This window comes from Pogona vitticeps, chromosome 2, assembly GCF_051106095.1.
Source record: "Pogona vitticeps strain Pit_001003342236 chromosome 2, PviZW2.1, whole genome shotgun sequence".
In the NCBI taxonomy this organism is placed as follows: domain Eukaryota; kingdom Metazoa; phylum Chordata; class Lepidosauria; order Squamata; family Agamidae; genus Pogona; species Pogona vitticeps.
Window position 1 is genome coordinate 76829553 of NC_135784.1, and position 18868 is coordinate 76848420.

Consider the following 18868-nt stretch of genomic DNA (forward strand, 5'->3'; position numbering starts at 1 on the left):
GGACTATCAAATTGCAATTCAGAAATGTTTATAACTGCTTTATTGACAAATACAAAAAGCAGAAAATTTACTGCTTACAGTAGCGATGCATAAAGTAACTGTGGTAATTTGATAGCAGTGTAAAGATCCAGCTCACCTAAGCTGAAAATCCAAGGCTGCCCCCTGGTGCTTATATAATGAACCACACAATTAAGAAAATTCTTTAAAATAGATATTTGTTTTAAAAAAAGAGGGTTGAATAATGCTAAGCCTTACAAATAAAAGTAAACTGATTCTATGAATTAATAAAGAAATGTTGTTCAGGTCTTATCTGATAAAAAGGGGATTCATTTTGAGTTTCCCTAAAAGCCAAGTCATATATATTGTAGCGGCACTTGAAAATCAAGCCGAAGTAAACAGTCCCTCTCTCTTCAAGTCATAGCTAAGACAGTATTCACCATACAGTACCTTCATATATTTTTCTTCACGCAACTTTGATATCTCCCTCTTTCAGCATTCTTAATGGTAATAAACTACTAGAATATTTGTATTAGAAGACTTTTACCTTCAAATATTTCAGTCTACATGTGAAATCCAGAATGTGACCAAGATCAGTTTTGGCATCCCCATTTGCACATGTTGGCTTTCCCTGACGCAGCTGTTGAGTGATAGCATACAGCTGCAGAGGTCTAATATGAAAGACTTCACCAGCTACAAGCAGCTGCTCTCCTAAAAAAGCCAGGAAGGATAGATTTAGCAAGCAATAATACTAAGGAAACAGCAATGATTTGGATTGTATAAGTGGTTGAAATCTTAAAACGAAATAATTGTCTCTTCTAACAAGCACCTGAGAAGTCTAACTAGGACTTGAGCATATTAGAATCCTGAAAAAGACCAATCTGCTGACTTTCTGCACATCTGACCACTCAAAGAAGACAAACAGGTGATTTTAGGCCAACTTCAGAAAGCATTTTAAAAATCCCCTTAAAAATGATTTGCACTCTTAGTCCTAATGGAGATGCTCTTAACATACCACGAGCATATGAGTTACATATGCCCTGCATAGCTGCAAGCACTTCTCTGACACTTTCACTTTAACCCTAACTTTTTTCTTATTCCTACTTGCTTATGTGTTAGCCTAAGGACAATCACCCCCAAACCTCTACAAAATATTTGGAGCTGCCACATTAACTGTGCCATCTAGCCAATGCCTCCTCAGTTCCAACTGATATTTATATTTAATTTATATTTAAATATGTTGATTGAAATCGTCTCTTTGGTTTAAACTCTACCCTCTTCTGGTTTTGTGTAGCTTTAGCGATATGGATGTTATATCCATTATTTCCTGACTGCTATATTTCTTTAAATTTACATTTAAATATAAAGTAAATAATGAGTTTTATTCAGGAGCAAACAAAAGGAAGTTTATTAGGGATATACAGGTAACTGGAAGGAAGGAAAGGCAATTCCTTGGGTATTTAAGATGAATGGTAGATAAATTAACTATATTCTTCCATTAATACACACTTCCTCATGCTCTTCCTTATCCAAAACCCAAAATCAACTATCTCTACATAACACACTCTTGCAAAGTCCTCTTAATCTTCTTCATCACAAAACAGACTTCAGACTAACACCAACTGACTTGACTGACTCTCTAACTGCCACTTCACGCACTCTGCTTATTTCCTACTTTTGTGTTCCAGTATTGCTGTGTGTTCAATTTTGTCTTGCTCTTGCATAAAAGTTTCCTATTGTTTTCTTCTGCCGCATCTGTATCAGTAGCACAGACTTCATTGATAGTTAGGCTGATGGATTTTCAAAAAAGTCTGAATGACTATGCAATATACCCCTTAGTCACGCCTTTCTTTGGTATCAGAGTCGCTCTGTTTCTTCTCAGCTTGTCAGAGGAAAAGACTTTGTAATTGTCTAACTAGAAATGTCATATTCCTGTCCAAGAGTTCTCTCACCCCAAGTACTTCAATGTTTAAACTTTTTCCTTTATGGTTTCTATTTTACTTTGCTTTATACTTTTAATACTGTATTTCATTTTCCAATTATATATGTTGTGCAGCACTGCACTTTGCTTTCCAGATCCACACGGGTCTCCAGATGTCCTTTTTGCTTAATCTAGTTCTTTTCTGGGTGACAGTGATATTTGTACAGTACTTGTCCTTCACATTTCCCCACTAGCTGAATGAAGACCTTCTCCAGCACTATCTCTTGTTTCAGTCTGGATCATCTCATCGTAGGGTTTTTAACATAAGAGATAGTCAGAAGTCTTCTGCTGTGCAGTACTAATAAATGATAGCTTCAGAGTCACTGCCATTGTCTGTGAAAGATCCTCCACCACTGTCATCTTTCACTATGGTTGCCTAGTAGTGCTCTTCAGGGGTTTCTCTGCCCCCTCACCACTGAAACTGTCTTCAGGGTGGATGCAACTTGGTCTGGAGTCTCAGCTTTGACTATTCCATTCTGGGTGACCCTACTAGGAAATCAGACTGAGCTAAGCCTCTTGATGGAATTGCTCTCACACACTCAAACCCCCTCACCATGATAAGGTGTGCCTCTAACAGAGAGCTATCCACAATAGTCACTGTAAATATGTTGCAATGTTAAGAATTTGTGCCTGAATTTGTTTCGCTTCCATTCTTCTCTCACTACACATTTTTTCCTGTTATGTTATGTCTTAGATTTTAAGCCTGTGAATAGGGTCTATGTTGATTCTGTCATTAACCTTGTCTCAGTTACACTATTCTGGTAGCCTTTTATGTATTTTATTACAAGACTTTATACTGCTTTTTTATTCCAAAAAATCCTGCAGCATGGTTTAGTACATCTTACTATGTCACAGAATCCAAAAATATAAAATAACAAAGCAATAAATAGCGATGGAACAATAAAAGGTGAAAAGCCAGGTTTAAAAAAGAGTTCAAATAAAGATAAGAATTATGTGCCCTTTAAAAGGATAAGTACCTTTGTGAAAGAGTTCTTCGGCCAATGCAGCAGTGATCCCAATGGTTTCCTGAAAAGAACAAGGCTTTTAAACAAATCATTTAAAAAAAATAAAGTCTAAATTGCTGCTTATTGAGCATTCGTTTTTAAAAACATAAAATCAGATATATTAATGCCATGACCAAAATCTTAGTAGCGTTCATAGAGGAATCACATAAATTATGAAGGCTGCTTGTGACTGATGGGGCTCTGAGCCTGTGTCAGTCACATGCCTGGTTCATGTACCAGTTGCACTAGCTTGTGCCTTGGAACTGTCATTAGCTGCAATTAGCGACAGTAACTTTCATAATCCCCTTGTAAATACCAACAATAATTAAACCATAATATATTTGTACTAATTAGAAGGATTCAAAATAAATGAAATACGGATTTTGAGTCAGAGAATAGTGGTGTATTATGCAAGGGAAGGACAAGGTGCCAAAACTTCACAATCTACTCAAGTCTGTGCTTAGTGCCACAATTTTTTTTTTTTTTGCATTTCTGCTGGTTCTAATAAAAATCTTGGCAGACTGACAACGAACCAACATCTTAATTAAAATAACACTGTGCTTTTATTAAGGAACTGCAAGTGCTTTATAAAAAAGCTATATGAAAATAGTGAGTGTCAGAATATGCATCTCATTAATACAACAAAAATCAAACATAGCTTAGTCATTTAGCAACCATTCATTTAATCTTTGGAGAGAGGCTCAAAGTTGTAAAAGCAAATAAAATGTGTTGCAAAATAATTCATGTGTTACAGAATACCAAGCACATTAAAATACTACTATATTTGATATTTGCATAAAGTTTGCAAAACTTGTTGCACCTAATTGTAGCTAACTGTTAAAGAGCTGAGACATATCTCAACTATGCAACTGGGTGTGTGCCCTGGCATCTCATCAATTAGCAACAATTAGCTGTGGCAAATTATACAAACATCAACAAGATTCTGACCACTACAAACAGAGAAAAGTCAGCAGACTTAAGTATTGTACTGTGAAATGTAAGCTATACCAAGTAACAAATCAAAGGCACAAAAAGCCTGAACTTAAAGTTATTCTTATATCACCATCATCATCATCATGTTAGAAATGCAGAGCTGGAAGGGACATTTCTATTCCAACAGTAGCTAATCTTTACTTGAAACCCATTTAAGGAAAGTTTTGCATGATGTTCTAGAAACATTAAATTAAAAACCAAAAATGCACAGAATATCAAATCATTTAAGATCACAATGAGCACCTCAGTGAGTGCAAAATTTCTGACAGTGAATATTCCAAATTACATTGCTTCAACTTTATGAAAACATCACTGGGATACAACTTACATATAAGTGAAAATGTAAGAACTGTGACAATACTTTGGGTGCAGCTAAAGGAAATGCGACCAGGAGAGTTTGCAGATATGCTTCCAAATCTTTTTGTCTTTTTTCCACCAAACTTTTGGAATTTTTCCCAATAATCTTCTTAGGGGGCAGGAGATTCTTATCAATCTTCTTTTCTGAAACAAGCTGTAAAAACCAGATCAGCAAATTCACAAACGAATCAGAGGTTCAAGAAAGGATATAAGAATCTTCACAATAAAGAGGAGGACCGCACTGAAATAAAATATTTTCTCTTGGCATGAATTTCCAGTATTCTTTTTTAAATGTACCATAATTATATTCCAGAAGCCGTGCCTTTAAAAAAAGCTAGAAATGCAGACTTATCCCATAATATGCAATCCCATCTGTTTCTACTTGGCCCTCATGACTTCAGTGAGAATTTATCCCCAACTGTATGAAGGATTGTAGCTAAAGGCATACAACCTTCACTCCGGGAATACAACTGTAAATACCTCTCTCACGTAGAAAATAACATGGTTACAACTAAATCACAAATATAATAAACCTACAACTAAAAGGCTTGTAAAAACAAATTATAGCTCTCACACACATTGAGTTGCCTATAAACATTTCCACTTTCCACTTCATGAACATGGTTCTATATAGCCTATCTACCAGCTTTTACTTCTGTTACGTACTTTGCTTTTCCAGTTAATGTGATATGTGGCTCAGGTAGCTAGATGGGCAGTATATAAACCGACCGACCGACCGACCGACCGACCGACCGAATAAATAAATAAATAAATAAATAAATAAATATGCAAAGATACATACTGTATGAAATAACTGATTAAAAATATATTTATAAAATGTAATTAATGTTGTGTTAGTTTCTGTGTAATTTTGTTCTTGCCATTCTTAATCCAGTGTCAGTGCATCTGCAGCCTGATGTACACAATAACTATTATATATTTCACTCGATGTCTGTAGAAGTGGACCTGCCCACAGCAGCTCAAATTAAAATATGGCAGTCTTAAAGGTGCCACAGATTTTTGTCTTTTTTATTTTTGTTTTATATTACTACTACTATTGATAAATTAATAAAATATGTCTAAAATTACATTAAATATACCTTCCTTAGCAATGCCGTTATGCTGTAAAGTACTGTGTTTCAGTAATCAGATTTGCACTACTCTTACCTCTAGCAGCCTTGGCTTAAATAAGTAATTTAAACCAAGACTCTCTGTCTTGGTTTAGACTTTCATTTAAAGCATACCTTAAATTTAAATCAATCTACCTTATACTGTGACGTTAAAAAAAGAAGAAAAGAAGAATCCACATGATTCTAAGTTGCGAATAGCATGATGCAGCCTTGTCTTTAAGACCGGAAGTTATGGAGACTACACAAAGGTTACGGTGACTCACCAAACAACTTCAACATACCAACAGATGGTCTTTATTTAATAAACAAGCATCCCTTTCCTTTCAACTGTATAAAATACTGGTATTTTGTACCACAGAATAAAATAAGAATAATAATAAAAGCAAAGTGTGCTGCTTATATACTGCCCCATAGTGTTTAACACACTCTCTGGGCAGTTTACAAGTTAATTATGCAGGCTACACATTGCGTCCCCCAGCAAGCTGGGTATTCATTTTACCGACCTCAGAAGGACAGAAGGCTGAGACAATCTTGAGTTGGATACCTCGGATACAATCCCGAGTCATGAGCAGCTTTAGTTGCAGAACAGCAGTTCAAACACTGTGCCACGAGGCATTTGTTCGAGCAGAATTATCCAAGTGATTAAACTTGAGCCAATACTTTAAGGTTTTAAAAAAATTCTCGAAATGTTAAGCCAAAAAAAGAAAGGAAAATTTATTTACCCTTTCATGCAGGTCATGGAAGTCACTGTATCGGTGTTTGACTATCCACTGATGGCTTCCAACATTCACTTGAATAATATATACCTAAAGAGAAAAACAGTTCTTTAGCTGACCAAGAAATTTTAAAAAGGCTAATACAGTGGTGCCCGCGACGCTTACCCCGGTAAATGACGAAATCGCTTGACAATGACTTTTTTGCGATCATTATTGCAATTGCAAATTGATGGTTCCTATGGGGAAAATCCGCTTCGCAAACTGTTTGTTCGCTAAACAATGATTTTTCTGGCTCCGGAAAATGGCTTCCCTACGCAAAATGGCTGTTTTCCGGACAGAAGCTTTGGAAGACAGCGATTTTGAACAGCTGATTGGCGGTTCTCTATGGGCAATCTTCGCTAGACGATGAGGTATTTCCCCATTGGAACGCATTAACCAGTTTCATTCCAATGGTTTTTTTTTCGCATGACAACTATTTCGCTTAACAGCGATTTTAATAGAACAGATTATCGTCGTCATGCGGGTCACCACTGTATACATATTCATAGAAAGACATATGGTAATCTGTGGTATAACACAAATTAAATGAAACCTACTAAGGTTATTTAGGGACATGGTGGCGCTGCGGGTTAAACTGCAGAAGCCTCTGTGCTGCAAGGTCAGAAGACCAAGCAGTCGTAAGATCGAATCCACGTGATGGAGTGAGCTCCCGTCACTCGTCCCAGCTCCTGCTGACCTAGCAGTTCGAAAGCATGTAAATGCAAGTAGATAAAAAGTAGATAAACATGGTGGGAAAGTAACGGTCGCGCTGGCCACATGACCACAGAAACTGTCTACGGGCAAACGCTGGCTCTACAGCTTGGAAACAGAGATGAGCATTACCCCTTAGAGTCAAACATGACTGGACTAAATGTCAAGGGGAACCTTTACCTTTCTAAGGTTATTTGTCAAAGCTTTGCACTTCTACCCATCTACAGAGTACCTACTCATTCAATGTTCAGGTTGATGCAAGTGCAGGATAACTAAATGAGACAACAGACAACACAAGAACTACTTTCCAGTTACACATGACCATTGCTCCTTGGCATGATCTGAAGGTTAGTAGTTCACCTCCTAAGAAAAGTTAGAGAGAACAGTTCTGCAGAAATTACTGTCTGAAATCCAGAAAATCATCAGGTCAACCTCACTGTAATACAGTGGTGCCCCGCATAGCGAGGTTAATCCGTTCCCATCGTTAAGTGGGACGGGGAAACCCATTGGAACGCATTAAACTTCGTTTAATGCGTTCCAAATGGGCCCAAAACTCACCAGTCTCCGATGTTTCCCCATGTTGCGGCGCCCATTTTGGGTGTCCTGGTGGCCATTTTGGGTGTCCTAGCGGCCATTTTGGGTGTCCCGGCGACCATTTTTAGTGTCCCGGTGGCCATTTTCAGTGTTCCGGTGGCCATTTTGGAACCGCCGAACAGCTGTTCCCCCATCACAATGCGATGATGCCCTTGCATTAGCGATGGGGAAATCCGCATCGGTATGCGGATTCTTCGTTAAACGGTGCACTCGTTATGCGAGGCACCACTGTATATTACTATTACACCAATGCAGAATCAGCTGCAAAATAGTGTTCTTTTATGACAACCCGAAGAACACAGAATACTTTAATTGATTAAACAAACAGTGAGCCAACAAATCTACACATCCCAGAAAAATGTACCAAAGTATCAATACGTTGCTCCACTTCAGTCATCACATTTATCTGCTACTTTCCCTTATGAGAGCACACATGGTTGGATTTGCTTATTTTTATCCTCCCATTATGAGCAATGTACCACAGCAGCTGCATTACTGATGTTTAAGTGTAGTACACTGACAATTTAAGACATCACAAACTTTTGAATAGGGTTTGGCTGGAACTGTTGCATTTGTATGATATTTTGTTAGTTCCAGCATAAGGAGACTTTTGACATGGTAGAAAAACCCAACCGTCTGAATAAGCAGATGTGATTTTCAGTAATTCCACCCATACCTCTCCCTGTGCATAATCCCACACAAAAATCTTGTGGTTTGGTGTAAAGTATGGGTGAAGATCACCTTCTGTGTTTCTGCTGGTAGAAGCATTCTGAGCAAAATACCACTCAGAAGCTCTCTGCTACAGAAAAAATAGTTGGATCTATCCCATGATTCAACATCAGACCACATCTGAATTCTCACAAGAAGCTAAAATGACTAAACGGTAAAGGTAAAGGTTCCCCTTGACATTTTTTGTCCAGTCGTGTTCGACTCTAGGGGGCGGCGCTCATCCCGCTCTTCAAGCCATAGAGCCAGCGTTTGTCCGAAGACAATCTTTCCGTGGTCACATGGCCAGTGTGATTTAGACACGGAACACTGTTTACCTTCCCACCGAGATGGTACCTATTTATCTACTCGCATTTGCATGCTTTCGAACCGCTAGGTTGGCGGGAGCTGGGATAAGCAACGGGCGCTCACTCCGTCGCGTGGATTCGAGCTTACGACTGCTTGGTCTTCTGACCCTGCAGCACAGGCTTCTGCGGTTTAGCCCACAGCGCCACCACGTCCCTAAAAAATGACTAAACAGGGGCTATCATATTTTGAACAAACTATGAGAAGACAAGATCCACTGAAAAAGTCAATAATGCTAGAAAAAAGTAAAGGCACTATGAAAAGAGGAAGACCTATCAAAAGATAAAGATTGTTTTGGGCACCAGTATAGTTTTCAAGACTATGTCTTACTGCAATCAAAGGTGAATTTAGTTGTGAATTGCATTAGGTTGAAAAGCACGGTCGTAATAGGACAGAGGAATTAATCCCTCAGTGGTGGGAAGAGGCATCTCTCCGCTCAGACCACAGGCTGCCAGTGTTGACTAGTAGAGGTCTGACCTTTTCTGTTTTTGTACTGTAGTTCCCAGAACTCTGCAAGAATTCTGAGAACTGAAGCCCACAAATCCAGATCAGCACACCTGTAGGTTCCGTCCCTCTAGAGAAGAGCTTTGCATTTTTTTAGCTGCACTAATCTGGCCTTTATCTCCTGCCGTTGATTGGTCAAGGAAGTAAGGAAGAAAGGAAGGATGCTACTGTACTGCTTCCTAGAAATCATAGTTTTTGGAAGGCAACCTCCATAGAGCCTAATGGGCAGTGAGACTACCCACCTAATAATCTTTAAACCCATGCTGAGTTGTTGAAGACAGTAAAGAAAATCTCAATTTCTCACATATTTCTAGACAAGAAGCGGGCTCTAAAAATGAAATACAGTACATAAAGAATTCTTTGACAAAGAAAGTAACTTTCTCAAATTAAGCTTTTTAAAATTCTTAACATATTATTCACACTCTTTGCATTTTCACAGATTAAACAGCTTCTTGGAAAGATCTGAAATCATTTGACAGGGAGAAATGACTGCAGAAAAATGCTGGTCACATGGCTATATTTACTAGTTACATGATACCATGATATTTCCAAGTGAAACTACATTAGTGTTAACATCTAATAATAATAATCATGTCAATTTTGACTTACGGTGATCTTTTTCAAGGTTTTTGAGGTAGAGAATACTCAGAAGTGGCTTACCATCCCCTTCTTCTGGTGGTGCCCTGAAACTGTACAGCTTGCCCAAAGCTACACAGGCTGGCTCTGCTTTGCAGGAGGTACAGTGAGAAACTGAACTCCAAATTCTGGCTCCGCAGCCAGATACCTAAATGGCTAAGTATAAAAGTGTGCGTTTGTCACCCTATGCTAAATCATGTTGATTTAGAAACAGTGGGAAAGCCTCTTATGGCTTTTGTTAAGGGACACTTATATTTAGAACACCCAAGACAAATTTGTGAACTATCTAAGATCTTTTCTAGAAAGCGTGTTCAAAAAATGTAAATTAAGCTCTTGATCTCATAAGTTTAAAGACTATTTCTGTGTCTTATATCCTGATGTGAATATGCATAAAATTGGATTGCACTGAAATCCGCTGTTTCAGGGCAGAATAGCTGTAAAACACAGCACAGCTGCATAGAATTAGCTTGTATTTGCTAGGAGCATGTTACTAGACATTAAACTGAATGTCCTGCCTTCCACTCTGCTTTTTTTGGGAAGTTTCTGGAGCCATCTGGTCTAATTTTACTGCAATTTTTTTCTTAACTTATTGCTGGTTGTATTCTTATATTGGTTTCAGTTGTTTTAAAACCACACAGAATAGTGCATATGCACTAACAGGGTGGTATATTGTGAGGGCTCAATGTTTGGCACACTGGTCTCCACAATAATTCCACAAGTCTCTTTTAACTTTGAACTGGGAGAAAGGTTTAATGGGGTATTCAATAAAAGATTATTATTCAAACAATTATTCCACAACTTGTCACCTGCTGCCAGCAGGTCCGACAGGGTTGCCCATACATCTCTCAAAAATGGGTTTGTGTCATTATCATTCCAGGGACCCAGCCAGCCTGCTACCCCTTCTTCTCTCAGGGCCTCTCCGACTTTTCTATCCAAGAGGGGGGTGGTCTCATCCTCGGTCGGCCAGTCCATCCAATGAAATACGTATAAATATGCATTTCTGAGATTTTTTTAGAATAAATGAGTCAACAGATACTGATCCTGGAGATAGGGAAGGCCATGTCACACACAGCACATTTCAGGAGGAGGGAGCTCATTGGTCAGGTTTGGGTGGGGCTGAACCTGGCCCTCTTGGTACGCCCGAGGAGGGTAAGATGCTGAAGTCAGCAAGCAGCATTTGAGAATCAAGCCTGAGGAAGTTGGAATAAGCACACAGGCCTTTTGGAAGTGGAAGGAGCTGCAGGACTCGGAAAGTTGTCATGTAGCTAGCAACGTAGAGTTTTGGACCCATCGGGCACTGAGTAAGTTGGCATTAAGGTAGACAGTGGCGCTGCAGGTTAAACTGCAGTGCTACTGAGCCACTGGGCTTGTTATAGGTGCTGCTGCTGCTGTTGTTGTTGTTCATCTTGGTACAGGGGACGCCCGGACAGGCTTGGGGGGCACAGCCTGGTTCTCAGGGAATCAGTAGCACCAACAGGAGAAAATGGTCCAAACCTGGTGCTACTAATGGCGGTTAATCTGTGGGGCTGCGAGGCTGTTGGAAACAAATGCTCTGCAATCTGAAGCCGGGCACTGTGGCGACGCCCGGACAGACTTTGGGGTGGGTCTTGAGACAGGCCTAGGAAGCTCACCACCTGTCACTCATCAGCAACGTCTAACTAGATTTGCTGACACCTTCAAACAAACGAAGATGCTTGTTTAGAACTAGAAAGCTGGGGGGGGATTGCAACTTGGGTGCTGAGACTGCCCAGATACAGTGGTGCCTCGCTTAATGATGTTAATTGGTTCCAAAAAAACATCGCTATGGGAAAACATCGCTAAGCGAAACACGTTTTCCCATAGAGATGCATTGAAAACCGGTTAATCCGTTCCAATGGGAACGGATTACCGTCCTTAAGCGAAAATGGCCATAGGAAACATCTCTAAGCGATACAATGTTTCCCCCATTGGAATGCATTGAAGCCTATTCAATGCATTCCAATGGTTTTGCGATGTCCGTTTTTGCAATTTTAAGTGTGTCTTAAAAGGTTCAAAAATGGTTTTAAATGCTTGGGATCGTTAGTGCACCTTCTAAAACGTGTGGAAACTTAATTTGGCTTTGTTCTGACTCTTCGTTAATTTTTGGTGAATTTTTTTCTCCCCCATTGGAAAGCATTGAACCCGATTTTGACAGCTGTCAAACCTGCAGTTCAATGCTTTTAATCTAATTCTTATGGAGACAAAAACCTTTGTAAGCCTTAATGCTTCATAAATGCATTCATTAAAAAAATCTGGGCACATATGCATTCATCACCTTGCAACTATCAATGCAAAGTCCTTTCTGGAATAGCCTTAGAAGAGAACCAACTTTCTTTCCTATTTAGCTGAACTGTCCTGCATGGAGACTTAGTGGCAATACCACTGCAATGAGCAAGTAACTATGCTAAAGTCTGTATTACAACCGTACTGCAAAACTAGTAATAATTTTGCACATTTATCAATCATTAATCAATCTTTACCAGTACCAAAGTTTACTGGTAAGTACTAATTCTATGCCAATGTAAGATACATTGTTTCAGACATTGTAATGTCTCGAAGCAAGATTTAATATGAAACCTCCTTCCTTTCAAAATTCTTTTAACAGATTCTGTTTGTGCTCTGAATACATATGATACCCCATAAGAAAAAAGAGGAGTATCTTGGCAGTTTCCACCAGGCGGAAATGTTATATGGTGAATAAAGTACAAAATAGATGGCAGAAGTAATATACTTTGAAATCATAAACTTCAAATACAAATACAGGTACCATTGCACATTGATCCTTGCTTTTGCAGCTAAGGAAGTAGGAGTCACCATTCTTAAATGATGAATTCAGCTATGCCTTGCACTTCCTCGCATGAGTGTTAATAACTATTAAGTGTTATTTTTAAAAGGAACTCCAGAATGATTATGTAAGAAAGCATGTCTCATTTTCAAGCATCAGGTAGAATCTACCGTATATCAGTCTCTGCTTTAACTCATTAATACAAACAAGCATGTGGTTTCAGACTATTGAGTCTTGCAGAGTTGGAATGGACCCTAGAAGCAATGGTTTCTTAAATGTTCTTCAAAATGAACATACTATTAATGATACAGATCAAATGGAGACAAAGATTAACGCCATGTGTTCAATTACTGAATTGACTTAATTTTTGGCAATCTACCATTCTTATGACATCTAACCACCCACGCATCCCATCTCACACCTTATCTGAAGGTCCCTTAAATCTCTGAAAAGACATTTTGAGACCACGAAGTGCTGCAATAAAGAGTAGGGGGAAAGGAAGCCTTACTGCATGGGCAGACTTCAACTCACACAAAATCTAGATGACTCAGTTTACATTCACCTAATAATACATTATTAGAAATAAAAACTGGCTGGATGGGTCAGTGGTTTAGGCATCTGACTGCAGAGTCAGAGGTTGGAAATTCGATTCCCCACTGTGCCTTCTATGAGTAGAACCAACCTGTATAGACATGGGCAAGCAGCACAGTCCCAGGGTGCCCCAGAAGAAGGAAATGGTGAACCACTTCTGAGTATTCTCTATCTGGAAAACCCTGAAAAGGGTTGCTGTAAGTCAAAACTGATGTGACAGCACATGATGATTATTAGGAAAAAAACCCCAGTAAGATATATATTAAAGGAGCACTTACACACTCAGAAAAGTATGTTCCCTGTAGTTTTGCTATTTATATTTATTTCATCAAACATAATTTTGTACAGCTACATTATCCCCCCCCGCACTATTTTACTCAGTCACCCTCAGTTTTATCATTGCGTACTTACAGTTTCACCCACAACACCACTTTTACCATGCCCATGTCAAAATATGAAAGATCTCAGGTTCTAGGCATTAAAAAAGTAGTCAACCTCCAATCTTTCCCATATTACTAGGAGTAATTACTTAGGAGTGCACCCTACTGAATACTGTTAGAGCTGCTTCTGAGGTAATATGCACATTATATTGTTATGTTAGTGCACAAATGAGTATTGCCCCGAAGATTCCACTGCAGTCAAGCTGAACTTGCGCAGTTAATATGACATACAGAACAGAAAACAGAGGGCACTCTTGTAAGGCCGCATGTTAATGAATACACGCTTTTTACAGTGAGCATTTCCGCTACTCTGACTTCATGCTTTCTGTGCCTACTTCTAAAGAATCATTCAGATGAAATACAGTAAATGAGGTACAAATATTGCTTGCAATCCTCACAGATGACAGTTGTGTTTGGGGTAGACACCGCCAGAGGTTTTATTTATTTATTTATTTATTTATTTATTTATTTATTTATTTATTTATTTATTCATTCATTCATTCATTCATTTATTTATTTTTCAGCAGGTCTGGCTGTTGAAGCATCAAGCTGTTTTGCAAATTAAGTAGCTGCAGCATGGACTTTATAGAGAGCTCAGACTATGTATTCAGTTTTTTCCTGGACATACACATGTCTAGATTTGACACCAGAGTCCTCCTAAAAATCTGTGCCCATATAGGCACATAGGAGAGTTTTAATAAAACTGAGGCATGTATTACGCGTACTGCTCTATATACAAAACTCTGTATAAAAGGATAATAATTACATTAAAAACTATTTTAATTACATTAAAACTATTTTGCAATTTGGAAGCATCAAGGCATATACAGACATCACATACTAATCTGCTTTAAATTATCTGGTTATAAAGGAAATGACTATACTGTAGCTATGAAGGATCATGCTTGTTATATAAACTGATACACAAGTTATGATTTTTGAAATTGCAGACTTCAGCAGGACATAGTTTAAAGGGCAACTGATACATCCTAATAGTTGAGTATACACAAAATCCCTAAGAAAAAAACAAGTTCACGTGTACTTTCCTTACACATGAATTTTTAGACTAGATTTTATGAAGCATGAGAAGAAAGCTTTCAAACAAGAAATTCCACTCCTTTTCCATTCTAGCATAATCTCTCAAAAGGTCAGAACCCCCCAGGAATCAGGAAGGGGCACAGAAAATCTTGGGACAACTGCCCAGAATTAAGGAGAGACACCACTTGGATAGGGTGCCCCATCTAATTTTAGGCAATTCCTGCCTTCCCTAGTAGCTAAACTCCAGCCCCCATGCCTGTCTCTTAAGCCTTAAAAAACTTTTAGTATGCATATCTGTGTACAGACCAGCAGCTATAACAATAAGACCTGAAAAATCCCCCTTCCACCAGCTTATTGTGTTTAGAATTCTTTGAAATACAATATTTATGAGCAGATGTGGAGAGTGAGGCATCTAAATGTAGGCACAATCCAGCCAAAGGATTCTAGCTTTCAATGTGTGAGTAATCACATCCTTAAGTCAAACCATGTGACATCAATGGAACTCAAGACTGCTTTACTTCAATCATGCCACATTACTGGAGGGGAAATCTTTAGCTTTCTGTTTTCTACACAGCATACCATAGCATAGTTTTTTTTAAAGGCCACAACTTAATTTCAAAGTAGTGACATTAATGGACTCAACATCAAATTGAGAAAATTGATCACTTCCTTGAAATTAGAATCAATCAGATGACAGTATAATTATTATAATACTACTGCCAAACAGGTTAGTATGGGTGGACCCTTGCATTTGACTGGGCTGTTAGCTATTAAGAACACGCCATTGGATATTTCTGAACTATAAATTTCAGAATTTTCCATTCTGAGAGTCCAACCTGACAGATAAGACAGATATTAAATTTGGCTTTCCTGGAAGAAAGGTAAGATTGAAAACTTTCTGCCCTCTGTCTAACTTCCTAGAATCGGCAGTCAAAAAATGAATGGCACACCCTGTTGGATATCTCTGGTTAACCCCAAAGCCTGTAAAAATCCAAATGAGGTAGATTTTGCCTCTTTCTGTGAACTGGCCATTATGCATTCAGAAATCAAATACAAACTGATAGTATAATGGCTGCTGGACACTGGTGCCTTCCTTAAGCACAATTTCCTTGTGGAATTCCCTAACAAAAAGATACGAAGTGGCTCTCTGACAGATAAGCTTCTCAGAGACCCTTACCTTGATATTCATTACATGTTCTTAAAGGGGTTCAATATAGAAAACAAAGCAATGGCCCACAGACTGGGAATGTTCAATAAGGTAACAGTAATGTCTGAACACAACAGTAAGCCAAAGAATCCTGGCTTACTGTGAACAAGCTGCAACTCAACCCATCTGCTCCTGCTTTGATTCCATCATCAGTGAGAGCACCTAAACTAAAAAGGAGCTGGAACTTAATTTGACAAAGTGCTTGCACCATGTTCTTCCACTTTCCAGCTGTAATTGCAATCTAGGTTGGTTCTCATATCTAGATCCTGGCTTGTTTAGAACCAATAGTGTTGTAACACAATACTGCAAAATGCCCATAACATTGTACAGGAGGCAGCAACAAAAACCATCCCAAAGAAAAGGAAATGCAAGAAAGCAAAGTGGCTTCCAACGAGGCCTTACAAATAGCAGAGAAGAGAAGGGAAACAAAATGCAAAGGAGATAGGAAAAGTTACAGAAAATTGAATGCAGACTTCCAAAGAATAGCAAGGAGAGATAAGAGGGCCTTCTTAAACAAACAGTGAAAAGAAATAGAGGAAAATAACAGAAAGGGAAAAACCAGAGATCTGTTCAAGAAAATTGGTGATATTGCAGGAACATTTTGTGCAAAACTGAACATGATAAAGGACAACAATGGTAGGGACCTCACAGAAGCAGGAGACTTCTCAAGAAGAGGTGGCAAGAATACACAGAGGAATTATATTAGAAAGATCTGGATGTCCTGGACAACCCAGATAGTGTGGCTGCTGAGCTTGAGCAAGACATCCTGGAGAGTGAAATCAAGTGGGCCTTAGAAAGCACAACTAACAAGGCCAGTGGAGGTGATGGCATTCCAGTTGAATCATTTAAAATCTTAAAAGACCTGTTAAGGTGCTACACTCAATATGCCAGCAAGTTTGGAAAACTCAGCAGTGGCCAGAAGAATGGAAAAGATCAGTCTACATCCCAATCCCGAAGAAGGGCAGTGCCAAAGAATGCTCCAACTACCGTACAACTGCACTCATTTCACACGCTAGCAAGGTTATGCTCAAAATCCTACAAGGTAGGCTTCAGCAGTATGTGGACCGAGAATTCCCAGAAGTACAAGCTGGATTCTGAAGGGGCAGAGGAACTAGAGACCAAATTGCTAACATGCTCTGGATTATGGAGAAAGCCAGAGACTTCCAGAAGAACATCTACTTCTGCTTCATTGACTATGCAAAAGCCTTTGACTGTGTCGACCACAACAAACTATGGCAAGTCCTTAAAGAAATGGGAATGCCTGACCACCTTATCTATCTCCTCAGAAATCTATATGTGGGACAGGAAGCAACAGTTAGAACTGGATATGGAACAACTGATTGGTTCAAAATTGGGAAAGGAGTACAACAAAGCTGTATATTGTCTCCCTGCTTATTTAACTTATATGCAGAATACATCATGCGAAAGGCTGGACTGGATCTCAAACTGGAATTAAGATTGTCAGAAGAAGTATCAACAACCTCCGATATGTAGATGAAACCACTGTGATGGCATAAAGTGAGGAGGAATTAAAGAACCACTTAATGAGGGTGAAAGAGGAGAGCGCCAAAAATGGTCTGAAGCTCAACATCAAAAAAACTAAGATCATGGCCACTGGTCCCATCACCTCTTGGCAAATAGAAGAGGAAGAAATGGAGGCAGTGACAGATTTTACTTTCTTGGGCTCGGTGATCACTGCAGATGGTGACAGTGCTGTAGGAGACTCTTGAGAGTCCTCTGGACTGCAAAGAGAACAAACGTATCCATTTTGAAGGAAATCAACCTTGAGTGCTCACTGGAAGGACAGTTCCTGAAGCTGAGGCTCCAATACTTTGGCCATCTCATGAGAAGACTCCCTGGAAAAGACCCTGATGTTGGGAAAGTGTGAAGGCAAGAGGAGAAGGGGACGACAGAGGACGAGATGGTTGGACAGTGTCACCGAAGCTACCAACGTGACTTTGACCCAACTAAGGGAGGCAGGGGAAGACAGTGGGCCTGACGTGCTCTGGTCCATGGGGCCACAACTTAACGCCTAAACAACAACAACAAAAAATTGGATATGCTGGCCAGTGCTTTTAGGACCCACAGGACCTGAAAGGGTCACTTTGCAGGGAGTCATCTCTCATAAAGCAATCCTTCTGTCTGTCAGGGAATGTTGGCATTAAGTTATTTATTTATACTTACTACTTACCAGACTATACATCACTTAAAGATCCTACATATCTAAAAGAGTAAGAATTGTATATCATGTTGTAACTACAGAGGTGCCCCGCTTGATGACGATAATCCTTTCCAGGAAAATTGCTGTTAATCGAAATTGTCGTCAAGCGAAAAAAACCCATTGGAATGCATTGAAAACCGGTTAATGTGTTCCAATGGGGGGAAATACCTGATCGTCCAGCGAAGATCCTCCATAGGGTGGCCATTTTATGATCCCTGTGTTGTGAAAATAGGTCCAGAAAACAGCAGGGAGTCACTGTCCAGCAAATAAACGGTTCCCGAAGCAGGGACCGAATCGACATAAAGCGAAAAAACCCCATAGAAACATCTTTTGCGATCGCAATCGTAAAGCGATTTCATCGTCTAATGGGGTCGTCATCAAGCGGGGCACCACTGTATAGTTTTCTTATTCTCACTATGGTTCTTCAGCAGGCTGTCTCTCAGTTTCTTTGCTCTGTGTTGGAAGGACTGGTAACACCATTGTCCAAAGACATTCATCTTCTTCTTCCAATGAAAGAAAAATACTTTTTATATGTTTTTTCCTACACTGTACATTATGACTTTATCATACATTTATCAAACGGACCAAAGCTTAAAACGTTAATGTAATGCATTTAAATTGTCTATTTTTTCTTATCTTTCATATATGAAATTATATAATGAAAAGGGAGAAATATTTTTACAATCCTCACCTTGCATAATGTTTCTTCATGTGTCCCCCAAATAAGTCTGAAGAGGTTTTCATGATCATTCTCATTCTCAACACTTTAAATGCAAATCGCATTGAAACTGATGAAAGCCTAACTATGGAATATTAGAACTGGAACATAAACATG

General features: G+C 39.1%; 1 protein-coding gene across 3 annotated transcripts in view; it reads right to left on the bottom strand.

Moving 5' to 3' along the window:
- NISCH (nischarin) overlaps positions 1-18868 on the bottom strand; it is a 51719-nt gene that overhangs the window by 31522 nt on the left and 1329 nt on the right. For all 3 annotated transcript variants that reach the window (XR_013541734.1, XM_020796712.3, XM_020796711.3), the window contains exons 2-5: positions 6185-6268; positions 4304-4486; positions 2956-3004; positions 545-708 (exon numbers count right to left, since the gene is read on the bottom strand). Coding sequence is in view for 2 of the 3 variants with exons in the window: in XM_020796712.3 (XP_020652371.3) it covers positions 545-708; positions 2956-3004; positions 4304-4486; positions 6185-6268 (480 nt within the window). In the remaining variant the exon portion in view is untranslated. The remainder of the gene's footprint in view (positions 1-544; positions 709-2955; positions 3005-4303; positions 4487-6184; positions 6269-18868) is intronic.